The sequence below is a fragment of the Choristoneura fumiferana genome, unplaced genomic scaffold (genome assembly GCF_025370935.1).
Source record: "Choristoneura fumiferana unplaced genomic scaffold, NRCan_CFum_1 Sck3bRy_140;HRSCAF=328_pilon, whole genome shotgun sequence".
Lineage (NCBI taxonomy): Eukaryota > Metazoa > Arthropoda > Insecta > Lepidoptera > Tortricidae > Choristoneura > Choristoneura fumiferana.
The window spans coordinates 1-15869 of record NW_027412822.1 but is presented as its reverse complement, the minus strand read 5'-3'; the positions used below and the strand labels follow the sequence as shown (position 1 = coordinate 15869).

At 39.3% G+C, this 15869-nt stretch overlaps 1 protein-coding gene and 1 long non-coding RNA gene across 2 annotated transcripts; one reads left to right on the top strand and one right to left on the bottom strand.

Moving 5' to 3' along the window:
* Positions 1 to 5999: 5999 nt before the first annotated feature.
* Positions 6000 to 7413, top strand: LOC141445018 (pleckstrin homology domain-containing family G member 3-like). Its single transcript, XM_074110793.1, has 3 exons — positions 6000 to 6211; positions 6743 to 6859; positions 7306 to 7413. Exons 1-3 carry the CDS (start codon positions 6065 to 6067, stop codon positions 7411 to 7413), a joined length of 372 nt encoding a protein of 123 aa, XP_073966894.1. The 5' UTR covers positions 6000 to 6064.
* Positions 7414 to 7433: 20 nt separating this feature from the next.
* On the bottom strand, positions 7434 to 13997 carry LOC141445020 (uncharacterized). The gene is made up of 3 exons (XR_012453266.1): positions 12525 to 13997; positions 11806 to 12227; positions 7434 to 10040 (listed from the first exon to the last, which is right to left on the bottom strand). It is a non-coding gene; the product is annotated as an uncharacterized lncRNA (long non-coding RNA).
* Between the last annotated feature and the right edge of the window lie 1872 nt (positions 13998 to 15869).

Sequence of the window (15869 nt, the reverse complement as noted above, 5' to 3'; positions counted from 1 at the left end):
ACTTTAATATTCTATGTTGTGTATCGATATATGTATGTATGTCGGAAGTGGATAAGTGAGAAGTCACTACTACAGGTCAAAAATGCCATGAAAATTCCACTCTCTGGTTATATGGTTTAAACTTTCGTGATTTTACTCCTAGTCTCATAGTAATATTACTCGTGTGTTTAGCGTGATAAGTCTGTTTGTGGTATTTTAACTACGACTGTATGTTCTTATAATACGCTAGCGAAATGTATATAAGTGTTAATACAACTCATATACAATTTTCTGACTCATACCGTTTATCGCCAAACCGCGTACCAAACCGTGTACGTACAATTTCTCCGTTTTACTGACTTCGCCAATTCTTCCTTATAATTTTACAAAAACTGTTCAAATCTACACAACTCGTATTTCAAACTTTATAGGGTTGAATTCAGCTTGCATACATTTGTGACTTAAGATTATTGTGGTTGAAAGTACAATTTTGTTACGCATTGTCAAAGTGTAGTAACCCCAGTTCTGTGGTTTATGCTTTTGCATTAAAACAGGCGTTATTCGCTCCCGTTCTGAATGCAATATGCGCTTTATGATGTGGTGGAGAAAACTATTTTTTAAACTAAGCCTATAGGTATATTATTTCTTGAGGGTTATGATTCCTAGTTTGTTGCGTGAAATTGAGTATTGTGGGAAATATAGTGTTTCAAGGAACTTGGTTTAATTCTAGGATTCTCATACCGGGTGTGACCAATACGAGCAATTTTAAAAAAAAATATCACGGTGCATTATTAAAACAGATCGTACTCGTCAAACTGAACAACATTAGTTCAGCGACTTTTAAAAAGAATGGAGCCTTTGGATTTTCCTTTTTCATAAAAATTAAATATTGCTATCAGTGTACGCCATCCTGAACACAGCTGACGTCGCCTGTCATGCTACAAACATCAAGCATTTTGCTTTACATTGCTTCTTCGAATAAACTTTAGTGTAATAAAAATTAAAAAAAATATATATTTTTTAAAAGTCGCTGAGCTGATGTTATTCATTTTAACGAGTATGATCTATGTTTTAAATATTTGCTCATATTACAGGCCACACCCGGTATATATTTGAAGATTATGCATTTGTTATTGTAAAACATCTACTCGAACGTGTCTCTACTCTCTGCAAAGATCAAAATCGATTAGAGCTCCTTTTCAAGAATGTTCTAATAGGTAGGTATTACAAATTATTTAATTAGGTGAATAAAAAAATGATAGTCATTTCTCCATTAACAACTGTTGCGTTTAGTAAAATGAATATCAGATTTCACGTTTTTTTTTCATTATTTCTAAGACCAAATGTTTATCCTTAACAATAATTCTTACGATTAGGTATATAATAAAAGAGTTTATTTTTTAAAAAATTTAACTGGTTACATTCCTGGGCGACACAAGCGAATTTTAGAAAATATTTGAATGCAGTTTTGTTTCTCTTTTTAAATAAAATAATGTTTCTGTAAGGTAAAATGCGCTAACTAAAGGGTTTAAGGCAGTTTCCCTCCAGGACCCACAATTCTTTTCCGCCATGTTTATAAAGATTTAGAGTAGGTACTAAATCTTAATAATCAAGGTGTAAATTTGAGTTGTGCCAGCTAGGGCAAGTACCTGGACCACTGGTGTCTAGGAATAACGGTCTAAACAGACCTTTTGACTTTTTGAGGTGCGGTGAATTTACGAATTTAGGAAAAAATACAAAAGACTCCAAAAAACCAATCATAATTTAGGAAATGACTCAAGTCAGCGAAATTTGTCGATTACGCTTCAAATAATTCTTTAAGAATCTAAGACGATCTCAGCAATGATGTTTTCTGTGATAGGCTATTGTTGCCCCTAGTATTCAGTGTTCCGGTTGAAAACTTTGACATTTGTGTGGTGACATTGGTTAAATCCTCTTGTTCTGAGAGGAGGCCTGTGCCCAGCAGTTGGACGTATATAGGCTGGGATGATGATGATGATGATGATGATTGGTTAAAAAACTAAATGAGTCAATCGCAAGTGATATCGTAACTTCAAATGGACTTCTCGATACTAACGCCATCTAGTGATATAGCTAACCAAAAGCCCTCATTATATATCTATTTCGTTTCAGGGTTACTTGCACGAGTGGCGGCGCGACGCGGCGTTCTCCGAAAACGAGTTGTCCGAGTTGTTCAACAACATCGAACACATCTATGAATTTAACAGGTAAATAATTTTAATCATCCCTTCACCTCCACCTTTTACGCAAAGAGCAATGGGCGGCCGATGAATGCAATATGGTGACGAAAGCGTTAAATGGAAAGGACTTTCATAACATTTTGGATAATATTTATGTAAAAAAAAATATACAGTTTTTGTCATCATCAGTACTTACATATTTTGTACGTTAAGAAAGTACTGGCCACGTAAATTGTCACCTCTTGAGATTATAAACTGTTTATATCTATTACGTGTCAGAGATTTTCAATTACATTGACGTTTTCAATTGTACTTTATGTGAGTTTCCTTCAATATGCTATGTAACAATATTCTTTTTTTTAATCAATTGTAGTCATATCCATATTACGTATATCATTTGACATTATTTTATAAAAGATAAAAGCTAGTTTGTAATAAAAAATCTCTTCCTTCAAAGTGCCAAATTAGAATTGTAGTCATATCCATATTACGTATATCATTCGACATTATTTTATAAAAGATAAAAGCTAGTTTGTAATAAAAAAAATCTCTTCCTTCAAAGTGCCAAATTAGTCAAAATACCGTCAACATATAACTGCGTCAGAATGCACCCTCCTGCGGGGGTGCGATAGCGAGGGCACGTCGGGGGTGGCAGCGCTTGTAAAATGCGTGTCCGATAAACTGCACTGTAGGTTCCGTGACCGAATTATACCTTAAAAGGATCCATCTTTAATAAACTACAAATGTTTACTACGTACGTACGATACGTAGAAGAACAAGGGTCACCGACATAGCCAAGCGAATTAGCTCGTTCAAGTGGCAATGGGCAGGGCATATAGCACGGAGAACAGATGGCTGTTGGGGCCGGAAGGTTCTCGAGTGGAGACCGCGGATCGGCAAGCGCAGCGTAGGACGTCCACCAACGAGATGGACGGATGATCTGGTTAAAGTCGCGGGGCAATGCAAGCCGCTTCCAACCGATGCAACTGGAGGTCTCTGGGGGACACCTATGTCCAATAGTGGACGTCCTATGGCTGATATGATGATGATGATTAAATATTTACTATCCTCACTCGCGACCTTATGATAGCTATAATATGTCTATGCAACTCCTCCACCTCCACATTGTAGAACACACACAAACCCAGCTATCACCACCGCACGACACTGCCCGTTTCGAACTCAACCAGAGTTCATCCTCAGAGCAAAATAATCGTACACCATGCTACCAGATGTTAGGCCATCCATCTTGTACTTCGTATCTGCTAAAATAAAATGGTGAACGACCACAAAAGGGTCATATTACCAGGCAGATGCAACCTGGAAACGAAGCTTGAAATAAGAAAGTTGAAGATATTTATATATCCGACTTCAGAAGGTTATCGTTTATAAGTTATCGTTTTGCCTATACTAAGACAGACAACTTTATTAACCTCTGTAATACTTCTATTTTACTTGTAGCATAGACATCATTTCGTCTGTCGCCGTGTTTTAGCTATTAACTACGAAAACTATCTGAAACCTTAAAAAAACATCAGTTGCACTTACGTTCCTATAGCAAAATGTATTGCAAGCATTTCCTCGACACAAAATATTCTTATTGTTCATTCCCCCTTTTAATGTCGGGAAGGAGGGTTTCCCGGACAGCTGTCTCGTTTAGGGTTCCTTATAAACCATGTTTGTCATTGAGTCTTTCGGCCTACTGAATGAATATTTTATTAAATTAAAGAAAGATTGAATACTACTTGCAGGTTTTCAGTTATTTAATAACACCTTATTATATTACATGAATAATTTGCTAGATAATCAGGCATCTAGAATTGATAGTTTATATTAATGAGTCATGAACTAATGCGATTGTTTTGATGGTGGCCAGTATAAATCACGATTGCGTAAGCTATTCAGTATTTGGGTCGCCGATTTGCGTATATACTAAGTAGAAGCTTGACTTAGCACCTCTCACTTCGTACAGCCATGACAATTGACTAAGATATATTCCTTCTTGTGCATGACACGATAAGTATTTGTTTATTACTGCAGTTGTAGCCGTGGTAGCCGAGTTGTTTGGGTACCATAATACCGAAGTTCAAAAGACAGAATTTCACATTATTTGTTTGACCGAAAGTTTAACATCCTAAAAGTACATTAAGTATTCGTAGGCCCAAAGCAAAAAACTTAAAAACTAATAATAAATAAAACCCGAAGGTTAATAAAATAATAAATAATATCAACATTTGAACGTAAATTCAGTTTCAATCGTTACGCCCCAACAGGTCATATTTTATGTGCAATTGAATAAATATCTATTCAGGTACTAAATTAACTACTTAACGTGATTGCAGTTGTACCTTATACTCCTCCTCGCTTCGCTCTTTGTTACCTAGTTTCTTGAACCTAAAGTGCGGCAGCAAGAAAATTGAAATATAATATAATTTAAAGGTATTAATTACAGTGTAATAACCAAACTAGTGCATGTTGAATACACAGGTTAAATTAGTCAACATTTTATTTTCGGAATTTTTCTAAGTAGGTACTTTAGTTAATTTGAAAATGGTTATTTCAAGCGTCGGTATATCGGCTACCGGCATTCTGTAACGCTGAAACTGACCATAACCAAAATTTTGGTCGGATACTACTCGCTTAAACTACTCGTATCTAAGCATCCAATAGGAGCCCAGAATACCAAGTTTGGCCAGACTTCCTTAGACACCAAAACAAAACAGTCTCCCTAAAACCGTAAACCTTTAAGGTTAACATTACACCATCATCCACGTAGGTGGCTTTAATAGCAGTTCTTACGACACTCGTGATAATATTACCGCGAACGTAAACAGAGTTAGCTGTATGATTACTTTACGATTGCTAAACGGGATGTTTGTGGACGCTATTAGAGATATAGTGAGGGATTAATAACCTTATATCACTAGACAGAGAAATTATAGTTTTACAACCAAACTCGGGTAGTTTAAAAAATTTTATAGGCGCTCTAAAGCACAGTTTAGAATGAAAAATCGTAGAAGTACAAGCATTAAGCCTGGTTTAGACCTTCAAGAAAAATCGTGTAAGTCGCATTACATTGCGAGACCATAAAGCCAACGAGTTTGTAGTGGCCAATCAAGCGTTGCAATATGTAGTGCAACTTGCACAAATTTTCTTGCTGGCTTTAGACATTTCTGTAAGTTGTGTCTTCGTGACAATATTTTAAAGTTTAGTAACAAACAACAATCCCAGATACGATCTCTGTCGACGCCAGCGTTAAATTCTCAAAAACTTAGAAACATGCAGTTTTTAATGATGAACGCAGCATCATGTTCATGGGCAAATAGATTGTCCTGACCCGAGTCCGTATTGTCTAACGCGGGAGCTCTCTCGATAGTGTTATCTCTTTCTATCCTCATCAAACATAGTGTGACAGAAAGAAGTGGTGAAAACGATTTTGTTTCTGAATGCGTTAGTCAATAAAGCATCTGAGTAGATTGTGTAATAGATTGTGAATAAAAAACTACCAGTGATCAAGCGCTGTACCCTTAGTGTAAGTTTTCGGTTACAAAATACGTCTCGATCGCGTTCGCGTTAAAATCTCAATTTATATGGAAACACAGACAGCGCCTCTAGCGGAACATTTGCGATGCGCGAACGCGATCGAGACGTATTTTGTAACCAAAAACTTACACTAAGGGCACTGGAAGGATTATTAGAATTATTACGGTCTACATCCCGTAGCAAATATGTCAAAAGCATCACCACTGTCTTACGTTTCAGATCCCTTTGCGAAGAGCTGAACTCCTGCCGCCTGGACGCCTCCTGCATCGCCCCGTTGCTTCGTCAACAACACCACCGGCTTCTCCGTCTACACTTCCTACTGCACCGGCTATCCCCGCACCATGGCGTGCTTGGCAGTCCTCGCCAGCAAGCCGCATAGTGCCAGAGAGTTCAGAGAGAGGCAGCTGGCGTTGGGGCATCCGCTGCCACTCGCGAGCTACCTGTTGAAGCCAGTGCAGAGGATATTGAAGTACCATTTGTTGCTGCAGGTAAGGATAATGTTTGTTTTTGTATTTGATTGACATCGAGCTTTACTTAGAAAGGGAGCTGGAGGGAGTCGAGTGCTGTGCAAAATATGAGGACCGCATTCTGTGAATAGTTTTGAACTTAGAAAAGATTACAATATATGATCAGATCAGATCAGTACTGTGGTCTCGTATCTCAACATGGCAGCTGCCAACCCTTTTAGCTTTAAGTAATAAGTACGTTATTATGTACGTTGTTGTTTTTAACTTGTTGCTTTGTTTATAATTATGCCGAATAAAAAAATTCTTTCTTTCTCTTCCAAGGTCTGCCAAATGTTAAGTCCTAAGTAATTTTAAGTCTCTAGCTCCAATGAAAGAAAAATATTTTGTTTACGATTCCAAAAGTGGTGGTAACAGAAGAAAAATTATACAAAGTAGGTTTTCTGTGGAGGAAAAAAATTAAACTGGCTATAAGTTCTGAAAACTTTGTGGCCCCATGGAATTCCAGATTCTTCAGGTTTCACTGTTATTGGCATGTGTCCCCGGTGTTTCCAGAATGTGGTGAAGCAGTGCGCGACCCCCGAGACGGAATACGCCTTGCTGCAGATGACAGGCATCGCGCAGCACATCGATGACATGAAACGCCGCCACGAGCACGCCGTCAGAGTACAGGTGAGGAGTGCAGTTCCTAAATCGGGCTATATCTTTGCTTTATATGTATATGCATCTTTGCTCCGTAACAACTTGATTTCCAATGGGTTGCTTAAATTTTTTACGCAATTACAGTTCTGGCTATTTACTGAGCCTGGTAGGCTTACTTGCTGAGTCTGACAGGCTTACTTATTGAGCCTGACAGGCTTACTTACTGCGCCTGGCAGGCTTACTTACTGAGTCTGACAGGTTTACTTACTGCGCCTGGCAAGCTTACTTACTGAGTCTGACAGGTTTATTTACTGCGCCTGGCAGGCTTACTTACTGACCCTTACGCGGGCTTACTTACTGAGCCTTACGCGGGCTTACTTACTGAGCCTGGCCGGTCTCCCGCTGGGGAACCAACTAGAAACGCCAGTAATTATCAGTGATGGTTTTATTTATGATAAGTACGTTTTATATTCCAGGAGATCCAATCGCTCCTGTACGGCTGGACCGGACCCGATTTGACCACCTACGGAGAGTTGTGTGCCGAAGGGACATTCAGGTATTACCTCTTATTACATAAAAAATAATTACTTAATTTAGAGTAGGTGTTAACGCCGATGTTTCCCGAACGGCTCCGAGCGCGCGCGCCGACGCCGCGTCCCCCGCGCCTCACCGCCGCACACCTGACTGACAACACCAGCGAGTACACGTCTCTCTCGCTGTCAAACTAATTTTATTTTAATTGTTGTACTTTAAGAAGAAATAAACCCAGTAAATAACTTTGGAGTCAGATTTTCATTGCTACCAAACATTTGGAGACCTCGACGTGATCGAATCAACACGCAACGCTTCATACCTACGCATTATTCACAACAATAACCACGGACCTGCTAAGATTCAACTTCAAAGCAAGCAAGGAAACAGACAAAGGGATATTAACGAAGATACGTGATAAGTGCTAAATACGAAGGAAGTGTACCTGTTTCTATTTTATTATAAGTTTAATGCAATCTTAGCCAGTGTTTTGTGTGAACAACGGAGATAGCGTATTTAAATTATTCAGTACAACAAAATAAGTTTGAATCGAGCTAATCGGTGACGGCCATTTTCTAATTGCCTTTCAATTGTTAAATTTGCTAAAATAACCAAGTCATGTGTGTGTTTGTGCATTATTGTTAAGCGAAAATATGCTAAGGTTTTAATTCGTACATTTAATATACTTCTTTACTTACTACTTGAATGAAAAATTAACAACGCTTTGCATTCCTTTGAAGACTTACCTATACCTATATCGTAACTATCTAACTAACCTATCTATCTTTCTGTGTGTAAGCCAAACGCTGCATTTATCTTCAACCTTCTTGTAACAAATAAATACCTATTTCAAGCTATTCTTAGCCTGTCCCTAAAGAAAGGAATTATAATTTGCAAGTATTTTAAATTGCTTTGCCGACTATTTCAGATTAATTATACAACAGAACTCGGATGGAAGTAAGTTGACGAGAACAATAAATACGTAAATATTGTCGGCGAAAACAATAATACTGAGCTGTAATACCTAACAAAGCGGGCAAGGATTGGATTTTGTCTACAATTACCTATAACGGCGTGATCAAGGTATGGAATCGTTTATTTATATTTAACTTGGTTTCGTTTATCTGAATACCCAAGTATCTTACGTACGATACCTACTTTAACACGTACAAACGTGCAAATTTATTAGATTGCGTTGCTTGCGCTCACAAGATGGGTGATTTAAAAGAACTTATACAGCAAAGAGGGTCTATTAGATCTCGGTTAACACTATTTAAAAAGTACTTATCTCCTTTGCTTGAAAGGAATATAAAAGAAATATCTAGTGCCGAAATAAATGAGTTGTCATTACGTTTGAATAAAATGCAAGTGGTGCTAGATGGGTTTGACCAGATTCAAAACAAAATTGAGCAGTTAGATACATCTGAAAAGCAAGTAGAAGAACGGGAAGATACGGAAAATTTATTTTATGCTAGTTTTGGTCAGGCCCAAGACTTGGTGGAAAAGTGGAAAAATAACCAACAAGAGGACGAAGTTTCTAGTGTGTCCAGTCGCAGTGCTGCAAATAAGATAAAGTTACCACCATTGAAACTTCCTCCTTTTGATGGAAATACTAGTAAGTGGCTAGAATTTCGCGACACATACCTGTCACTTATACATAAAAATAATGACATGGACAATATATGCAAATTTCATTATTTAAAGTCCTACTTGGAAGGGGAGGCAAGTGCTGTAATTAAATCGGTGTCGGTTTCTGCTGACACATATGCCATTGCTTGGTCTCTCCTGTGTGAAAGATATGATAACAAACGCTTATTGGTTAATCAACACCTCAAGTGCCTTTTTAACCTCGAGCCTTTGTCGAGGGAAACTGATAGGGGTATACGCAATTTAATTGATTCTATTTCAAAAAATTTAGAAGCGCTTAAAACGCTTGGTGAATCCACGGACAAGTGGGACACGCTTATTATTTACATGGCATCTATGAAACTTGATAGTGCCACTGCTAGGAGGTGGGAAGAACACAGAAATGAATTTGAAAATTCTCCTACTTTACAGGATTTTTACAAGTTCTTGCGTAATAGGGCTGACGTTTTGGAAACTGTTCAGTCTACACGGTCAGATGTGAAAAATGAAAAACGCCCCTTTATTCCAAAAACTAAGTCGTTTATTGCTTCATCTCCTCAAACGCCACCTACCAGCTACCAGTGCATGTCCTGTAAACAGAATCACCGATTAATTGAGTGTCCTAAATTTAAAACATTGTCCGTGGATGATCGTTATCAGCAGGTTAGCCAGTGGAAGTTATGCAAAAATTGTCTACGCCCCGGTCACCTTACTTATCAATGCCGCGCTGGTGGTTGCAGGATCTGTAAAAGAAAACATAGTACTATTTTACACAAACAATTACATGTCCAAGAAATTACAAATACTGAAGGTACCGTGACAGGGCAAGATAATAATAAAACTAATACTAACCTTACTCAAGAGACAGCGTCTTCCTCTGCCGCAACTGTTTCTCGATATGAAAATCCAATTGAGAGTAAAGCTTCAGTCGCCATGTCCGCTGTATCCTGTGATCAGGTTCTGCTTTCAACAGCGCTTGTCAACGTTACAAGTCAGGGTAAAAAATATACTTTGCGGGCGTTATTAGATAGCGGGAGTCAATCTTCATTTATATCTGAAACAGCAAAACAAAGGATTAATTGCAATGTTACTCAAACTAATCGTGCCGTAATAGGCATTAATAATGCAACATTAAAAATCAACGAACATTGCGATCTTACTATACAATCACTGCATAATGATTTCTCCACGCCTGTGAAATTTTATATAGTACCAACTATCACAGACAAACTGCCTAACATACAGGTTAAGTCGCAGTTAGGAATTCCCAGTAATTTAATCCTAGCTGATCCTCAGTTTTGTCATCCGTCAGAAGTCGATATCCTACTAGGGTCTGATATATTTTGGGACCTTATGGGATCCAAACAAATTAAACTAGGGCAGCATAAACCTGTACTGACGGAAACAAAATTGGGATGGATAGTAGCTGGCCCCACGGGGGGGAGCTACTGTGATTCTTCGAGTTCACAAAACATAAAATGCAAATTTTCTCAAGACATTAAAGATCAATTATCTAAATTCTGGGAACTCGAGGAATTGCCAATGTCAAAGGCTGCTTCGCCTCAAGACGACTATTGTGAGGAACTGTTTAATAACACTACCTATCGCGACGCGGACGGAAGATTTGTTGTTACAATTCCGTTGCGAGATTCCTCAGATGCCCTTGGTGACTCTTACAAAATTGCCGAAAAAAGATTCTTTAATAGTGAGAAACGAATGTCAAGTAATGATTCCCTGAAAAAAGCTTATTCAGAATTTATTCACGAATACGAGAACCTGGGACATCTGACAGAAATCTCAAAGCCAAACTTCGGTTACTATCTCCCACATCACGCAGTGATTAGGCAAAAAAGCGAGACGACACGATTAAGAGTTGTTTTCGACGCTTCTGCCAAAACTACTTCTGGGGTATCATTCAACGACATTCAATATGTCGGACCTACCGTACAAGATGATTTGTTAGCAATTTTACTCAGATTCAGACAACATAATTACGTAGTTACGGCAGACGTCGAAAAAATGTACAGGCAGATACTTATAAAGCCTAATCAACGCCACTTACAGCTAATTTTGTGGAGAGACCAAGAAACACAACCAATCAGAATTTTACAATTAAACACAGTAACGTATGGAACTGCTGCAGCTCCATATTTAAGTACCAGATGCTTATTGCAACTAGCAAAGGAATGCGAAGACGAAAACATTGCGCAAGTTATACAGCATGATTTTTATATGGACGATTTGTTGACTGGATCTAACACAGAAGCAGAGCTGAGTCATATCTGCGAGTCAGTAACTAAAACTTTAAAGACTGCATGTTTTCCTCTTCGTAAATTCCACACAAACGCTCCTTTGGTCGTAAAAAATAGTCTAGGTTCAATGATACCTAAGGATTTGGACATTTCTGCAGAGTCGAGCGTTTTAGGTCTTACATGGCATCCTAGCGCTGATGTGTTGCAATTTTCGGTGAACATAGATGCAACGCAACCAGCAACAAAACGCAAGATACTGTCGAATTCAGCTAAAATATTCGATCCACTCGGCCTATTAAGTGCAATTACGATTACTCCTAAGATAATATTACAGAAATTATGGCTGACTAAACTAGATTGGGATGATTTAATTCCCACAGAATTGTCCACAAAATGGTCAGATTATGTAGAGAATCTAAAATATCTTGCTAACATAAATATTCCTAGAGGCGTTTTGTGTAAAAAACCTAAAGCAATTACATTACATTCATTTTCTGATGCATCGCAGAATGCTTATGCTGCCTGCGTTTACTTAACTTCAACCGATAATGAAGATAATACACTTACACGATTATTGTGTGCCAAAGCCAAAGTCGCTCCACTAAAGCCGACCTCAATCCCACGTCTGGAGCTCCTAGGTGCGTTGTTGTCCGTGAGATTAGCGGTCAAGGTTCAAGATTCTCTGCGCTGTCATATTGACCGTATTTTTCACTGGTCCGACTCCACTGTTGTCTTAAGTTGGCTCGAGGCTGAACCACGTAGCTTAAAAACTTTCGTCTCAAACCGAGTAGGAGCGATCCAAGACCTGTCCCCTCATGGAACATGGAGACATGTTCCGGGCGATCAAAATCCCGCGGATTTGGCCTCTAGAGGAGTTGAACCTCAACAGCTTTGTAATTCAGCTTTGTGGTGGCAGGGTCCCTCGTTTTTAGAAAGAGACATGTCGTATTGGCCTGAATTAAACCAGCGCAGCCTTGAGAGTGAAGTACCTGAAATGAAAACTTATATACTAAATAATAAAAACACTAATACTACTAACGGTACAGACACAGCAAGCGCTCCTTCCAAGGTTATTGACTTTACCAGGTATTCGAAATTGTCAACCTTGCAAAGAGCCTTTGCTTATGTGAAACGGTTTATTCACAATACACGAAATCGTAATTCAAAACTGTTAGGATATTTAACCAGTGACGAATTAAATACGTCGCTTATGTGTTTAAGTAAACTATCTCAACAAGAATCCTTTGGCAATGAACTAAATCTTTTTCAAAATAATAAAGGCTTACCTGCAAGGTCTCGTATACTGTCACTTACTCCTTTTATTGATGAAACTGGTCTTCTTCGGGTTGGCGGCCGCATTCAAAATGCACCTGAAAATTACAATAAAAAACACCCTATTATATTGAGCCCAAATCATCCTTTTACAAAGCTAATTTTTAAACAAGAGCATTTGAAATTATTACATGGTGGTCCTCAACTTTTGTTGAATAGTGTACGAGACAGGTTCTGGTCTTTGAATGGAAGAATTTTAGCGAGAAGCACTGTTAATAACTGTAAGATATGTAGAATCATGAAAGCAAAAAACATAAACCCACTTATGGGTAACTTACCACAGCCACGTGTAACACCAAATATTCCTTTTCAAGTATGTGGGATAGACTACGCTGGTCCTTTTCAAATTACGGATCGTAAAGGTCGTGGCTGTCGCATAACGAAATGCTACCTATCGTTGTTCGTTTGCTTTTCGACAAAGGCTCTGCATTTGGAGCTAGCTAGCGACCTCACGTCTGAATGTTTCATTCAGTGTCTGAGGCGATTCATATCTCGCAGGGGGAAACCAAGCATAATTCACTGTGACCATGGCACTAATTTTGTGGGTGCAAGCAACGAAATCGGTAGGCTTTTAAAATCAAGTGGCGATTCCATTGCTTCTTACGCAGAGAACGAAGGCATAAAATTCAAGTTCATGCCCGCTTATTCTCCACATTTCGGTGGATTACACGAGGCTTCCGTAAAAGGGGCCAAGTTCCATCTTACTAGAGTATTAGGTAACACACACATGACGTTCGAGGAACTATCTACTCTGTTTACACAAATAGAGGCTATTTTAAATTCGCGACCTCTTACACCAATGTCATCCGATCCAAACGATTTGGAACCGTTAACTCCGGGACACTTCCTGATCGGTAAAGCCTTAACATCACTACCGTCACCACCACTACTTGAAGTAAATCCCTGTCGACTTAAGAGATACCAGCACATAGAACAGATGCGACAGCAATTTTGGTCCCGTTGGCACAAAGAATTTCTATCAGAGTTACAACAAAGGGTGAAATGGCAGACTAATGAAGAAGGTCTACAAGTTAACGACATGGTCGTCCTTAAGGAAGCGAATGTTCCGCCTATGAACTGGCGTCTAGGACGCATTAAGAAGTTATATCCTGGCCAGGACGGCATCGCTAGAGTAGCTGATATCCTGACAACTAGAGGTACAGTGCGCCGCGCCGTGCACAAATTATGCGCACTACCTAAGGATTCATCAACATCCCGGAAATCATCTTCTGTATCATCGTCAAGTCCGAAGGCACCTTCAACACCTCGGACATCCTCATCTACAGCGACGTGCTTAAAGCCACCAGCTACGTCGACTGATCCTTCGGCATCGTCGTCCACCGTGTCTTCACTCCTCGAGTCTCCACCTACTCGAGGGGGGGGAGTATGTTAACGCCGATGTTTCCCGAACGGCTCCGAGCGCGCGCGCCGACGTCGCGTCCCCCGCGCCTCACCGCCACAGACCTGACTGACGACACCAGCGAGTACACGTCTCTCTCGCTGTCAAACTAATTTTATTTTAATTGTTGTACTTTAAGAAGAAATAAACCCAGTAAATAACTTTGGAGTCAGATTTTCATTGCTACCAAACAGCCTGGAGTGTCTAAGGGGGACGAAGTCCGAAGGATGAGCCGTTGGTAGTTGTATTCATGCGTGGAGTAGAAACTTCGATGGCGCGATTGTTGTTTCTACATTTTGCTCACTAGATAGCGCTTAAGAGTGTCGTTAAAATCCATATTTCATACTAATATAAATGCAAAAGTGTGTGTGTTTGTATGTTTGTCCGTCTTCCAGGAGCGACGGATCGACGTGATTTTTGGCATAGAGATAGTTTATGGCCCAGAGAGTAAGATAGGCTACTCTTTATCCCGGAAAATGTACAGCTCCCTAGGGAACAGGGCGCGATAACCGAATACCGTGCAGGCGAAGCCACGGCAAAAGCTAGTTTTGTAATAAATATTTTTTTGCTAAAAATTGGTGTGACGTACCTTACGGATGGCCCCAAAACCTAAAAGATTATAAAGACAACAACAGATTCCAATTTTTCAATTTTTTAATTCTTTTACAAAAAATATTTTACAATAGTCTAAGTATTTACAAAATTGCTATAACCTAGTAGGATCCGAAGGTGATGTCGTGGAGAGGGGCCGCGCCCCCCGCTGGGAGGGAGTACTCTTTGAGGAGCTGGTCCAGCATTGAGAACGGCTGGCTCTGACTTCTGGGCTGGAAGTTGTTCTGGTTGTATCTGTTCGAGGAATTATAACAAAATAATAAAGAGGCTTTAAGATTATACGATACGGTTGCGAATTAACTCTATAGAATTACTAGTTTTTACCCGCAGCTTCGCACGCGGAGGGCTGGATTAAGGGGATGGCAACCGGGGCTACAGCCCCAGGGCCTCCACAAAAGAGGGGCCCCCGCAATATAAACAACGGATTTTTCGAGTGAACACTAGTAAACAACATTTTGTTTTTTTTTCACTGTTCTACTTTTACCTGTAGTATTTATACAAACAATTATACTGCTCATTTTATTTGGAAAATAGTTTTCCTCACTCCTCTGTTACCCCAAGACCTCCACACCTCTAAATAACAGCCCTGCGCACGCGTTACTCTGCATCTGGCAGTTGAATTGAAGTTTCGGGATTTTACGAAATTCCCGTCAGAATTACCGAAAATTACATCGTGGTTCTAATGAGGGCTACTTGACAAGCGAAACGTCGCTAGATGGTGTTGGTGTCCTGAGGTCCGTTTGACGTTACGGTCTTGCTTGCGATCTCATTTAGTTACAATCTAAATAAAGCCAAGCCAACAGGGCATTTTAGGCAAAGATCTGCGCAGAATGCGACATTAGCGCAAACCTCCATGACAACGTCAGTTCTCTTTGTATTTTCTCGCCATGACAGATCATGACCAAAGAGTATTAGTACCTATAGAAATCAAGATATATTTATTACTAACAAAAATTAACAATGATATTTATATCGATAGCAACTATAGAGCTACGAGTATATTCCCAAAATTTTAAATGAAAAAATATGATATATGCATTTAAGATATACTCAAAAAGTTGTTTACGTATTGCTAGTGCTGCCCACTCAGACGGCAGAAAATTGCAGTAATAATCCCTATTGCAAGCAAACGTCAAACGGACATCACGATTGCTAACGCCATCTAGCGATATTTCGATATCAAGTAGCCCTCATTCACGTTGCATTAGAAAAAAGGCGGCACTATTTTGATTGATTTACAAAAAAAATCATGCGTTAAGTAGTGACAAACATACAAACACTTTTTTAA

Bases quoted from the DNA above. Each gene is read 5' to 3' on its own strand.
- LOC141445018 (XM_074110793.1), top strand. From the start codon at position 6,065: ATGGCGTGCTTGGCAGTCCTCGCCAGCAAGCCGCATAGTGCCAGAGAG. The intron at 6,212-6,742 runs GTAAGGATAATG...CGGTGTTTCCAG, and splicing joins AGTACCATTTGTTGCTGCAG to AATGTGGTGAAGCAGTGCGC. The intron at 6,860-7,305 runs GTGAGGAGTGCA...TTTATATTCCAG, and splicing joins AGCACGCCGTCAGAGTACAG to GAGATCCAATCGCTCCTGTA.